Source organism: Varanus komodoensis, unplaced genomic scaffold, assembly GCF_004798865.1.
Source record: "Varanus komodoensis strain SLA01 unplaced genomic scaffold, ASM479886v1 scaffold18_1, whole genome shotgun sequence".
NCBI lineage: Eukaryota > Metazoa > Chordata > Lepidosauria > Squamata > Varanidae > Varanus > Varanus komodoensis.
Genome location: NW_025335548.1, coordinates 182885 through 196248, shown reverse-complemented (window position 1 = coordinate 196248; position 13364 = coordinate 182885). Strand labels below are relative to the sequence as shown.

Sequence of the window (13364 nt, the reverse complement as noted above, 5' to 3'; positions counted from 1 at the left end):
CTCTCTCTCTCTCTCTCTCTCTCTCTCTCTCTCTCTCTCTCTCTCTCACACACACACACACACACACACACACACACACAGAAACACACAGGCACACACACCTAGAGAAAGGGACTTACTTCCATGATATAGTATTTGTTTTGCATGAATAAAGGCACAGGTGAAATCTTAAAAGCAGAATTAGGAATCACCTTTGCCTGTCAGAGCAGACCAGACTGGACTACATGGACATATGGACCTTGTTCAGACATTATTAATTATGGTTTATTGTTACCTGATCAGATTTGTGTGAGAAAAAGGGCTCATGCAGTCCCCCTGCTCCAGCTTGGCTGTTAGGAGGAGATCAGGAGTGTTCCCCTCCATTTTCAGTTATCCACATCCCAAACCCTAAACTATGGTTAATCTTAACTATGGTTTATTAAAACAACGTGGTTTCATAAACCTACTGTTGCAACTAACCAAGTTCCAGAAACCAACTGTGGTTAGTTCAAACATAAGCAAAAGCTTCCAAATCTATTTGCTGTAATACCAGAGGGAAGGAGGAAGCACCTGAAGCCAAGACTTACCCAGAGCATTTCTATCTGAATGCTGCCGTAACATCAGACCATTAGTCTGTGCAGTGCACAGGAGTGTATATTCAGCATTGTCTTCCCTGGCAACAGTTCTCCAAAGTCTCAGGAGGTCTTGCAATTTGAGATCCTTTAGTTAGAATTGCCAGAGCAAGTCACGGATGTGACATGTCCTCTGCTGCACGGGGTGGGAAAGTGAAGGGAAGCGGTCAGAGGTAGGGCTGCCAGATATGAGCCCCCTCTCACTCGGTGATTGGCTAATTCAGCCCTGGCAGCTCTTGAACATAAACCAAGCCCTGCTAGATCAGACCAACAGGCATTCTGGTGGGCAAATTCCAAGCTTTGTTGTTGTTGTTGTTGTTGTTGTTGTTGTTATTATTATAACATTTCTATGCCGCCCCTTGCTGAAGCCTCGGGGCGGCTTACAACACAATAAAGTACATTGAAATACAATAGAACATAATAAATTACCACTAAATACAAAAATACAAAAAATACACTGAGATACAAACATAATAATATAAAATTAAAATTAACAGTATAAAATAAGTAAATAAAGAATATAGGAGGAGAAAAGAGAAGGAAGAAGAAGTTGCCCTGGCCAGATCATATATTTTAACAATTAAAATGATGTTTAAATAAAAAGGTCTTTACCTGGCGCCGAAAAACCAGTAACAACGGTGCCAGGCGGACCTCTTTGGGGAGTGAATTCCATAGGTTGGGCGCCACCGCAGAGAAAGCCCTCCTCCGAGTACTTACTCTCCTAATTTCTTTCATGGAGGGTTCCCGGAGAAGGGACTCTCCCGCAGATCTCGAGGGGCGGTCGGGCATATACGGACGTAAGCGCTCGTTCAGGTAGCCAGGACCCAAGCCGTTTAGGGCTTTATAGGTCATAACCAACACCTTGAATTGGGCCCGGGCTTCAATGGGAAGCCAGTGAAGCTGACGGAGGACTGGAGTCATGTGAGCATAACGCCCCATCCCCGTCAGCAACCTGGCAGCTCTGTTTTGCACCAATTGAAGTGTTTGGACCGTCTTCAGGGGAAGCCCCACGTAAAGCGCGTTACAGAAGTCTAGGTGGGAAGTCACCAGCGCGTGTGTCACCGTTGCCAGGCAGTCGTACTCCAGGGAGGGGCGCAGCTGATTAATCAGCCGAAGCTGAAGGAAGGCGCTCCTCGCCACTGCTGTCACCTGAGCTTCCAAAGAAAGCTCCGGGTCGAGGAGTACTCCTAAGCTGCGGACCTTGTCCCTAAGAGGGAGTGTTGCACCATTCAGGACCAGGTCAAATCCACCCTCTCCGAAGCCCGATCCACCAACCAACAGGACCTCTGTCTTGTCTGGATTGAGTTTCAGTTTATTGGCCCTCATCCATTCCCTTACCTCGGCCAGGCACCGGTTCAGCACAGCCACTGCCTCACCTGGATTAGTGGAAAACGAGAGGTAGAGCTGGGTATCATCAGCGTATTGATGATTCCGCAGCCCACGCCTCCTGATGACCTCTCCCAGCGGTTTCATATAGATGTTAAATAGCAGAGGGGATAGAATGGAGCCCTGTGGTACTCCATGGCATAGCTGCCATGGCGCAGAGACATAGTACCCCAGCACTACCTTCTGGAATCGACTGTTGAGATAGGAGCGGAACCACTGCAAAGCAGTGCCTCCGACTCCCAATCCCGCAAGCCTATCCAGAAGGATACCATGGTCGATGGTATCGAAAGCCACCGAGAGGTCCAGAAGAACCAACAGGGATGCACTCCCCCTGTCCTTCTCCCTGCACAGGTCATCGTACAGGGCGACCAAGGCAGATTCAGTACTGTACCCGGGTCTCCAAGATTCAGACTCCAAGATTTGAACCTCAGGGAACCAAATGCAAAATGGCTGCACCAGACACTGAGAGTTAAGGAGCAAGTACCTTTGAGCAAATGCTTAGTCCAGGACAGTGCTGAGCTTGCACAAGAATCCAATCCTGATCTCCCCACAAGCTTCAACAGCCTGCTTTTGGAGTGAGAGTAGGGGAAAGAACCTCTTCATTGTCTCTGTTGTGAAGTAGGGGTTGCCTGTCGTTGCTGCTCCACAGCAGATCACCCAGAGATCTACCCATAGGTGCCGCCTAGCCCTCTGTCCACCCCTTTTCTAGATCAGCACTTGTTCCTAATATTGCTCAACCTGGTGCCTCCACAAAGCTTTCAGAGCAAGGCACGGAGCCTCCTAGCCACTGGTATTTGCAGGCATGGTGCCTCTGAACACGGAGCTTCCATTTAGCTACATGCTGAGTACCCATCCATTGATAGATCTGTTCTCCTTGAGGTTGCCAACTCTAGTCGCATTTCCCATGAATGTATCAAATGACTGGGTTGTTTGATCTGCTCATGCAGTGCTTGAAAATGGACCCAGAAAAGCTGTAAACAAAAGGCAGTCCTCCAGAACTTCCTTTGTGATGGGCAGCGGCTCTTTGTGCAGTACCTCAGTGCATTAGTATCTATTGCTGATACTTACCTGTTGGCATTCTTATTTCTTTTTCTGGGAAAAACATGTCGATGGCTACAGCTTTAGTTGGGCTGCATCAGAAGCTTAGCCTATATCTTTGATTTCTATCAGACATTTAGAACTTGTGCGCCAAAGACCTACGTTGCCTTTGCATGCAGAAAATCCTGCAGATGACGGACCACCCTCACAAGAACATTGCTTGGCCAAGCATTCAGTAGCCTGCCTACTTTACCAAACTATTGTGAAGACTGAGGCTGCAGTGACGCGGTCATGGATTAAGCCAGTATCCTTCTATAAACTTTTAAAACCAAGGTGGTAATATTCCTCAAACGCCTTTGTTTGTTTGTTTGTTTGTTTCCATCAGACTGTGGGTTAAATGTTCATAAGCAGTGTTCCAAGATGGTCCCAAATGACTGCAAACCAGACCTGAAGCATGTCAAAAAAGTGTACAGCTGTGATCTCACTACCCTAGTCAAAGCGCACTTCACAAAGAGACCAATGGTTGTCGACATGTGCATTAGAGAGATTGAATCTAGAGGTAAGGCATGCTGTTGGTTTGCTTGCTCTGCTGCTAATCTCCTGAGAGTGGCCTAAATCGGTTGAGGTTTAGCTGAATTTCAGCTCAAAGCAGTTCTTGCCCAGTTCCCTGAACAATATTTAACTTTGCATTAACTTTAGACATGTTATTTCTCTGAGGAATTCTTTATCATTGTTCTGAAGTTCCTTTTATTGTACAAGATACAAAAACACTGTTTTCAGCACTCTTGGAGGATATTTATGCCTGCTATTAAGTGATCTCTTGCGTACTAATACTCTTCCCAATATATTTTTTGTGAGAAACAATAGATAAATTAGATAGCTATGGTTAGGTCTCAGGTAATTATACATCTCCTTGTCCGTATTTTCCATGTCTGATGACTCTTTACTTGCTTTTTGCTTATAATTAAATATATGTAAATCAGTTTAAATATTCTAATGTGAGTGGTCTGTTTACAGATTCCTATGTAATCTTCCCCATTCCAGGGGCCATTATCATAATTATATAATGATCCTAACAGTGCAATTTATTTTGGAATGAAGACTGGCAGTGAAATGTATGCTCAGAAAGAAAGATTAAGCTTTTAAAGCTTCGCTCAGACCTTTTCCTTTGCGGGTAGTAAAGAAGCTGACTGTCAGAAAAAGAAAAATTAAGTACAATCTAATGCTGTTTTTACCTCAACAGGCCTCAATTCTGAAGGACTTTACAGAGTATCTGGATTCAGTGACCTAATTGAAGATGTCAAAATGGCGTTCGATCGAGGTACATTCTCCCCAAGATGCTGCCCATAACTGCTGCATCCAGCACCCCAGGCTGCATAGCACGGGTTGTTCACCCACTGCTGCAGTTCCCCGGCAGATCCGTTTTGTTCCCAGCCTTTACTTTTGCAAATACATCTGCGTTTTAAGCTATCATGGAACTGCAGCTGTAAGTGCTCGAAAAAGGAGCCACAAAAAGGGGCCAGGGGAGTTTATATCCCCCCTTTCTGGAAGAGCCAGAAACTTGGGGAAGTGCTGAAGAGATGGAGGGCATTGAGAAGTGTCTGCTCAGCATGTAAATCCAGAGGATTGCATTGTGAAGTGGGTGATACTGTCCCCTAGCCCCTTTGGTGCACTTACTTGGGCAAGTTTTTGCCCTTTTCCTGTGCTTTTTGGTGACCAACTGGTCCCTGGCAACTGTGCAAAAATTCATCTGTATGCACTATCACCGTATTAGTCTGTTTACTACATGGTACCACTGCTCCCTTTGACAAATGAAACAGGCAAGGAATCAAGCGGGCAAGATTATCCTTAAGACCAGCAAAATATGAAAATACACACATTTAACACAATTATGCTATTTTCTGGGACCAGTTTTGACAGGGGCAAACGAGTGATATACACTTCAAGGCAATGCCAAGGGCAAGATTGCAAAAAGTAGCAGGGCGGTTGCCACGCCTGCCAAATGCCTGCCAAATGGGTCACTGATCGTGGCTGCCTGAAATGAATTTGTTTCCTGAGTAGGATGGCACAAACACTCATCAACCCTTAGAACAAGCCATGGGTTGTTGGGGTGGCTTTTTGCTGGAAAAATAGGCCACCCTGTGGGAAGCAGTTTGGGTTCAGATGGCACAACAACCCATCACGACTACTTCCCCACAATGAGTTGTCCTATTATTCAGCAGCTACACTAACTTGGCTCCAGTGAATTTGAAGACCTTCAAAGCTTTTCCTTGAATATTGTCTTCATGTAAAATGTTCTATGCACACAAGAACAAACTGATATAAAGGCATGTGATTTGGAGCTCAAAATAATGCTGTGCTGCTAAGGAAAAGCCCCAGTACAGGAGTGCTGCAAAAATGGCTTTTTTGGCCATTTTTGGAATGGGCGAAGCGTTGCTGTACAACACCCTACTTGGTTAAAAGGAGCAAGTACTTGCACCCATTCCATAACCAGTGATTTTTCCTACATCTTTCCTACATCTCCATGTTTACAGTCTGTTTAAAGGTAGCGCAACATTATTCTACATCCTAGTAAAAACCATATGATCAACACAGGTAATCTAACTATTAATTACTGGGCAAATTAGATCATCCTTTGCCATGTTCAGAGCCTCCCTAGTGGACTGTTCTCCTCGCCTGCCCCCACTTTCCCCTTTTTTCCATTCCGTAGTTCCCTCTTACCCAGTTCTGTTCTTACTAATCTGCTTGAGTTGAATCTATGCCCACTTTCTGCAGCCTGTTGCTCTCCAGGTGGGTTGGAGTGCAGCTCGCATCACTCCCCGCCAAGGTTAGGAAAGGCTGAGCTACGTGCTGCAGCGGCGTTCCGTCACCAAGCGCAGCTCGGCCATGTGCTTCCATCCTCTTCCTCAGGACTTGCAGCACCTCCCTCCGGGGCGGATGCCATTGCATGCTCTTCCCTGGCCTGCTCGACGAGAGCATTTGCTGCGGTCAGTGAGGCGGGAGGAGGGCATTCCACCCTGTATCACTCATCACACAGTAAGTGACACAAGAAGAGAGCGCAGCAGCCCCACATATGCCAGTGGGGTTATTTTCAGAGCTGTTGTTACCAGGGCGCACTGCCAAGCATCACGTCCGTCCGAAGCCCGTTAAAGTCAGTCACAGCTCTGTGGGAATGGGGATTGGGTGAAGTGTGCCATCAGGGGACACAGGGCATGTGTTCAGGTGCCTTGGGGCAGCTTTCTCCTTGTTAGCCACTTCTCCATGGTGTCAGAAGTCCGTACGCCGCAGCAGCGACCCTTATCTCAAAAGACAGTGCCTTCCTTTTCTGTTTACTTCTCCCTGCTTATAGTATCTAACACCTACGTGCCTTAAACATCGCTGTGATTTGTGATTCTCGGTTTTGTGTTAGTGCATGCTCACTTGCCTCTCCCCTCTTTTTATACACAGATGGAGAAAAGGCAGACATTTCTGTGAATATGTATGAAGATATTAATATTATCACCGGTGCACTTAAACTGTACTTCAGGGATTTACCAATTCCACTAATTACATACGATGCCTACCCAAAGTTTATAGAATCTGCAAGTAAGCTTTAAATTGTGTGTGTGTTTTAGCTTTCTGTGTTTTTATTGTCATTTATTTAGATTGTTCATGTTTTATTTGCTTGGCATTATTTATGGGGGGTAAGCAATAAATACGCAATCAGATTAGGTTTTACCATTATATACTTTAAAGAGCTAGTTGAAGCAAGCACCTTTTTCAGTAGTAGTATTGGGAATATCTTGCTATATTGAGTGCCATGCCAAGCATAGAGAGAGTCGGAAAACCAACAGTGATGCTTTGGCAGTATTTTGAAGACATTTTGAAGTCTAATGGAGATAGAGATGAGCCAGTTATCTTGTGGAATTCATATAATTAATTGGCCTCAGTATTGTATAACGACAAGGACAACCTCTCAGTTACTGAACACTGTGCAGTTCAAAACAGGAATTGGATACCAAATACATCAGTTAACAAAATAGAATGAAAGCTACCGGAGTTCTTCAGGTAAATTTGGAAAACAATGAAACAAAGTAGCTGTAAATGACAGCTTATATGTTTCAAGCAAGATCCTGACAAATACAAATCATGTAGCTTGTTAGGTAGAAATGGTGAGTGGTGTTCTAGGCATGAGAATGTAAGAACTGGCCAAAGGCTCATCTAAGCTGGCATATAATTTTCACCAAAACCCAGCCAGATGCTTCTGAGGCGCTCACAGCCAGGAGATGAAAGCAATAGGCTTCACCTCTTGTCTGTCCCTAGCACATTATTGGTCTGTTAATGTTAGAGATGGACAGCTCTCTTTGTTTCTGGTCTGCATCACTTCCACATGTGTTTTTCATAAGTCTATTCTATCCCATTTCTTCAAGAAAATACACATTTTAAATAATGGACACTTTTGTTAGTATTTTTGTGCTAACGTATGCATTTTACATGCATTGGGTACGTCACGACATTTGGAGAAGTGTGAAAACAAAAGGAGGTCCATGTTGCAATCCGCTTACAAATCGGGTGTCGATCAAGTTGGGTTCATTAAGCAGGCGCATCCCTGGTCAAAAGCCTCAGCCAGACCAGTCCTCTCTGAGGTAGGCAATGTGGATTAGATAGCCAAACAGGAAAACCTGCACCCATAGTAGATAAATGCTTTACCTATATTCATGAGTGGATAAATTAACCATGTGATCTGAATAAAACATCTCTTTTCTCTTTGCATAGTCATCAGTATTAAGTGCAGATTCAAACAGCTTTTCTAATTCTCCATGCCTGGCCTTCCTTCCTCTCTTCATTTCTACTTAAAGAGAGACTTGGAGAGCCTGAATTTTTTAAACACTTGAAGCTGAAAGGGAAGATCATACCTTGCCTGTTTTGCCTTTGTGGCAGTAATGTTTAGATACACCATGTTAGGCTAGAAGTATCTGGGAGGAGACTCCTCAAACCTCATGGTTTGGCATCATTTTGCCTAAATTTGATGGTCAGCTGCTTCCATTTCAGAGACCACAGATCCTGATGAACAGCTGGAAATCCTCCATGAAGCCCTGAAACTACTGCCTCCTGCACACTGTGAAACACTGCGTTATCTCATGGCACATTTAAAGAGGTATGGTAATGAAAGGTCCTGTCCTCTTCTCAAACACCACTGAGAATTTGGTGCTGCAAGTTCTTGGGCTGACTGCTGCAGACATTAAACCCTATGTTGCTCACTCAGGTGTCCATTATTGTGTGTGTGTACGTTTATCTGTGAATAGCCATCTAGCAAGTAAGGTACATTTTCCTGTCAAAGCAGGCTTATTATAGATTCAGAGGAACTAGTCTCCATTGGTTGGGAAGTATTTGGTCTTTGTGAGGTCATAGACCCTCCCCACATTTATTTCCTCTACAATGCTCTGAAAATGTCTTTATTCTGTAGTTGCAGGGAAATAAGTGAGATTTGTCCTTTTGATTTCTGAGCAGGAGGAATTAAAGCCTTAAAAATAGAGAGAACACCCTCAGCAGATACTTTATAATGCCTTTTCGAGTAATTTCTGAAACCAAGTCTGAGATCCCATCCAGGCTTCCTGTTCCTGAATCCAGATCATTGAGTATCCTGTGCTTTTAGCTACCAATATTTAGTGCTTGGCCCTGGCTTCAGAGATTTTTTCATTCTGAGCAAATAAAATCCTTGCTTTTGTAAAGTATGCCACAGTTCAGGCTACCTTACAAAATCTAGGCTAAAATGAAGCACATTTTAGCAAAGTAGAACACATTGCTACAATTTTCCTATTAAAAATAAGAACATTTTCCTTTGGTTAAATCACATCCTGTTTTCACTTTTGGGGTTTTGTCTATCAAGTCATTTTACTTAGATTTGAGGAAGGTACAAAGCCCCTTGTATCAAAGATGATATACAGTTGATTGAAATACAGTTATGAATATGGATGCACAATACAAGCAAGCAGAAAATGAGCTTATATTCTCCTTTTCAATGGCTATATTGGTTTCCTTGAAAAGGCCAGGAGATGGAGCATGAGCCTCCAGAGTTTCCTGGGCAAATGACATGTCACTTCCTTTCCCCAGGCCAAGAACAAAAAACATCACTTTTTGCCATGGCTTTTTAAAGTATCTCTCAAAGTTTCTGGGGTGCTAACCCACTTTCCTGAATGGGGAAGGGTATGAAGCTGCTTCAGCAAGGCAAACAGTGTCTTTTCTCACCGCAAAAGCAACCCTTGTTTACAGAATGGTTGAAGAAGGCAACTCTGTGGCAACAGTTTTCTGTGATACCCTTTCTAACAAGTTGAAGGCCATCAGGTCTTGGCAGGGCTTCAGGAAACTACACTGGGAAAGTTCACTACATTATCTGTTGAAGCTTAATAACCACCTTGTCATTCTCCTGGTAGAGCCCAAGTACTGTTTTCTTTTGAAAAGTTCAGTGACATAGTAATGAGATTTATTGACAGATGGGCATTGGACAGTTCAGGTCTAATTTCTACTAGTTGTTTTTTAATTCTATAAGCATACATAAATTCTGTCACCCCACTCCCTCTCTTATCTCTAGTTATAAATAAGAGTAAAATTCTAAATGAAAATCCAGAGAAACAGTTTCAAGGTAAGAAAAAAGCAACAAAGAAATAACATGAACATAAAATGAATCAAGCAAAAAGGAAAAGAAGGAAAGAGTGAGTTGTGGAGATTGTAGTCTATGCTGAACTTCCAAAAATACTCATTTGCATGAAGGTGCTGGAAGGCCAGCAGGGACTGACAGCACTAACTCAAAATGTTCACATTTAATTTTCATATAATTGCCCCACATATGAGAACAGTTAACCTTATCTGCTTCACAGCCTCAACATAAAGCAACCTCTTAATAGGGATGCTCACTAAGACATGTTTCCGCAAGGGGCCAACTAACAGCATCTTGTTATCAAATGCAGTTGGCCAGATCTCCAGCTTCTCCTTCTGAGATCAGAGCACTGCATTACCCAGGGAGCATAAGATTGCTTTCTAAAGTGGTTTATTTCGAGTTGTAGATCAGAAATATATGTTAGAGCTTTTGTTGAATCTTCATAAATTAATTTACAGATGTAAATTTGTTCTAAGAAAAGCAATTCACTGCCATAAAGCCGACCGTGGCCTCTTGAGACAGCTATTTGCATGCTGTGCCATTAAGGGAGAAACTGGGGAAGGGAGACAGTAATTCGTAGGTACTTATTCATACAGAGTGTGTGCTACATGTTGATGTGCCGCGTTGGCTCATGCAATGAGCATAGGATTGGGACATGTGAGGTTCTAGAAACTTACATGTGTACAGGATTCATTTGTACTCCTTTATCCTTGTCAAAGAAGCCCATAATGGCATTTTAATCTGGGAGGTATTTTTGCACAAGTAGATAATCCCAATTGTTCCAGCCCTGCCTTTCAGAATATCCTTCCAATGAGCTTGCTAGTAACAGCAAAACAATTACCACAGCAAACTCAATCGACATATAAGAAGTCTCTGAGGATTCTTCTGATAGGCCAGCTGAAAACAGACGTGTGTGTGTGTGTGTGGGGGGGGGACTAGCCAGCATAAAGGAGCAGCCCATGAAGTGGTCTTCCTCTCCCTCCCACTCTCTTCCCCTGCTGCCTTCATTCCTTGCTTGTGGGCTTTCTGGAAGCATCAGTTTGGCCACTGTGTGAAAGAGTATATTGGACTAGATGGGCAGAAGAAGAGCCCTGCTCAGCCAGGCCAAAGGTGTATCTAGTCCAGTACCTCTGAGAAACCCACAAGAGGCTATCAGGACAGTTCTCCTGTTATTTTCCCCCCTGCTGCCTCTGGTTGGAGAGAGAGAGATCAGGGCTGGTCACTTGGTGCCTTCCAGATGTTTTCAAGTACAGCTCCCATCAGTAAGCACAGGCAATGGTAATAACAGGAGATATAGTCCAAAATAACTGGGAGGCACTAGATTGGCCACCCTAGCATTAGTCTAATAGCCATGAATTTGTCTAATACTCAGGGCAGAAACTTCCACAGTTTACCTATGTGCTTTTGTCTGTTCTGACCATTCAGCTTCATTGGATGATGGTGAGACAACTAGTATCATGAGAGGCAGAAATATTTTCTCTCTGTCCAGACTTTTGGTCTACTCCAGCAATGTGGCAATGACTTGTTCCAGGAGAAAATGGCCTCTTTTCATAAGAAGCAGAACTGGATAGCTGAAGGGATGGCCTCCTGTCTCAATGCCGGTCTGTGGAGTTGAAATGGTTCTCAAGAACAAAACATTTGTGATAACACCTTGGTGGCTTCACCATCTAATGCAAAAGCATCCTTTCCCCCTCAGTTCTGCTTTACAGAACTTGGTACTGCAATACTATGCTTCGTAACTAACCCTGCCCCCCAGCAAATGTTGGCACTAGGCGAGGGCTGCAGGCATGGCACTGGACCCCTGCTTGAAACTGCCTGTAATTTTTAGCGTAGATGAAGCTTTTGAGTTCTGTGCTCGTGAAAGCAAGGTGACGGTGGATTGTGCCTTCTGACCACAGCCTTTCTTGTTACAGGGTAACACTCCATGAAAAAGAGAATCTCATGAATGCAGAGAATCTTGGCATTGTTTTTGGACCAACACTTATGCATGCGCCAGAGATAGATGCCATGGCTGCCCTGAATGATATCCGTTATCAGAGACTTGTGGTGGAGATGCTTATAAAAAATGAAGATATTTTATTCTGAACTCTGTTTGTGGGTGTGAGTGTGTGTGTCTGTCTTAAATGGACATCAACAAACTCCGGAGATGATGAAGGAATGTTTTGAAGTAATTGAGCCAGCTCCTGTAGCTGAGTTCCTATTGTGAAGTTTCAGTGTGTGAAAGATGCTTATTCTGTGGCTTCTGTGACATCATTCAGACAATGTTGAAAAATATTAATATACTGTACTTTCCAGTATTAGAAATAGTCTGGGTTGTTTCATCATACGTAGTACAGGAAATTCAAGCTTACATTATCTGCTTGTTGTTCACCAACTTTTGTGAGGCTTCTACTTACAAAGGACAGTACAGGAACAGCGCAACATCTGTGATCTGGGGTAGTCTGTGATTGTTAGCATGTTTCTCAATGTAAATCTGTTGTGGATTTCTTTTTAAGTTGGGTAATTAGTTTCTGATATTTCATGGGGGTGAGGGAAAGCAGAATGCTGTAAACCAAGACCTCTAAGTATTCATTGACAACACCTGTCATTCTTTTCCTACTTTGAAAGATAATTTCTTGTTAAGTTCCATAACAATTTTTTTAGTGATGGAATATACTTTCTTCCACCAGAAACATTCTGATCGCCAATTTAAGTAATGCCTTTTTGTATGGATCCAAGTAAACATGGCAACACCGACTGGCTGAGGATTGATTTGTTGTTACTTTAAATTGTCTTTTTGTATTTTTATTGGGCATGCATATTAATTTATTAAAGTTTTGCTTTTGAATCTCAAACCTATCTGCAATCTTTTTGTTTTCAGTGTCAGCATGATTAGAGAAATGCAGCTTTTCCTATGCATATATATCTGAGAAGTAAACCTTTGTTAAACGAAACTTGGTCCCAAATAATGTACATAGGATAGGACTGAAGATTTGCTACCCTATCCTATACAGAGAAAAGTTTGCCTAGGCCCACTGGCATTAGTAAACTTAAGTCTCCATAGGTTTGGTCGGTTCAATACTCTGCTGTGGAGAGTTAGATAGCAAGTCTGCATTGGGCCATTGTATCCCTGCCCTTTGGTGCAACTGCTAGGGGAGTTTAGCTAAAGTAATTTTCCCTGTTGGACTATCCCCACACACTTAGCTCTGGCCCAGTGTTGTACTGATTAAAGAAATCATAAGAGGTTAGCAGAGGCACATGGCCCAATTCCAGTTGCCTTGAACTGAATTACACTCCAGCTATAGCAGAAGAGTCCCCTGTTGCTGCAGCAGTTTAGGATGGAGCTGATAATGGCACTACTTAACACTAAGGCTGTATTTACACTAAAACTGATTTTCTTGCAGGATCAACCAGGACAAATTATCTCTTCTTGATCTGGAACATTCCTGTGCTTTTCCCAGTCACACAGAAAATGCAGCTACAGAGGAATAATGCCATGTTAACTGCCAAAACTATTTCAACAAAAACATTTCATTTCTCTTACAACATGCTGGTTAAATCATCATCATAATAAATTATCAAAAAAGTAGTTTTAATAACTAATTTTAAATATACATTCCAATTACAGGTATGGTTAATAAGACATTATGGTGCACAACTAACAACACAAGTGAGAGTATTCCACATTTAAGTTTAGACTTCAGTTGTTCAAT

At 43.0% G+C, this 13364-nt stretch overlaps 1 protein-coding gene across 6 annotated transcripts in view; it reads left to right on the top strand.

Annotated features, from left to right (window-relative positions):
* CHN1 (chimerin 1) overlaps positions 1–12506 on the top strand; it is a 119031-nt gene extending 106525 nt beyond the window's left edge. For all 6 annotated transcript variants that reach the window (XM_044427073.1, XM_044427075.1, XM_044427074.1 and 3 more), the window contains 5 exons: positions 3421–3594; positions 4279–4356; positions 6483–6620; positions 8067–8172; positions 11586–12506. In XM_044427073.1, coding sequence (XP_044283008.1) covers positions 3421–3594; positions 4279–4356; positions 6483–6620; positions 8067–8172; positions 11586–11757 — 668 coding nt within the window. In that variant the 3' untranslated portion in view covers positions 11758–12506. The remainder of the gene's footprint in view (positions 1–3420; positions 3595–4278; positions 4357–6482; positions 6621–8066; positions 8173–11585) is intronic.
* The last annotated feature ends 858 nt before the right edge of the window (positions 12507–13364 follow it).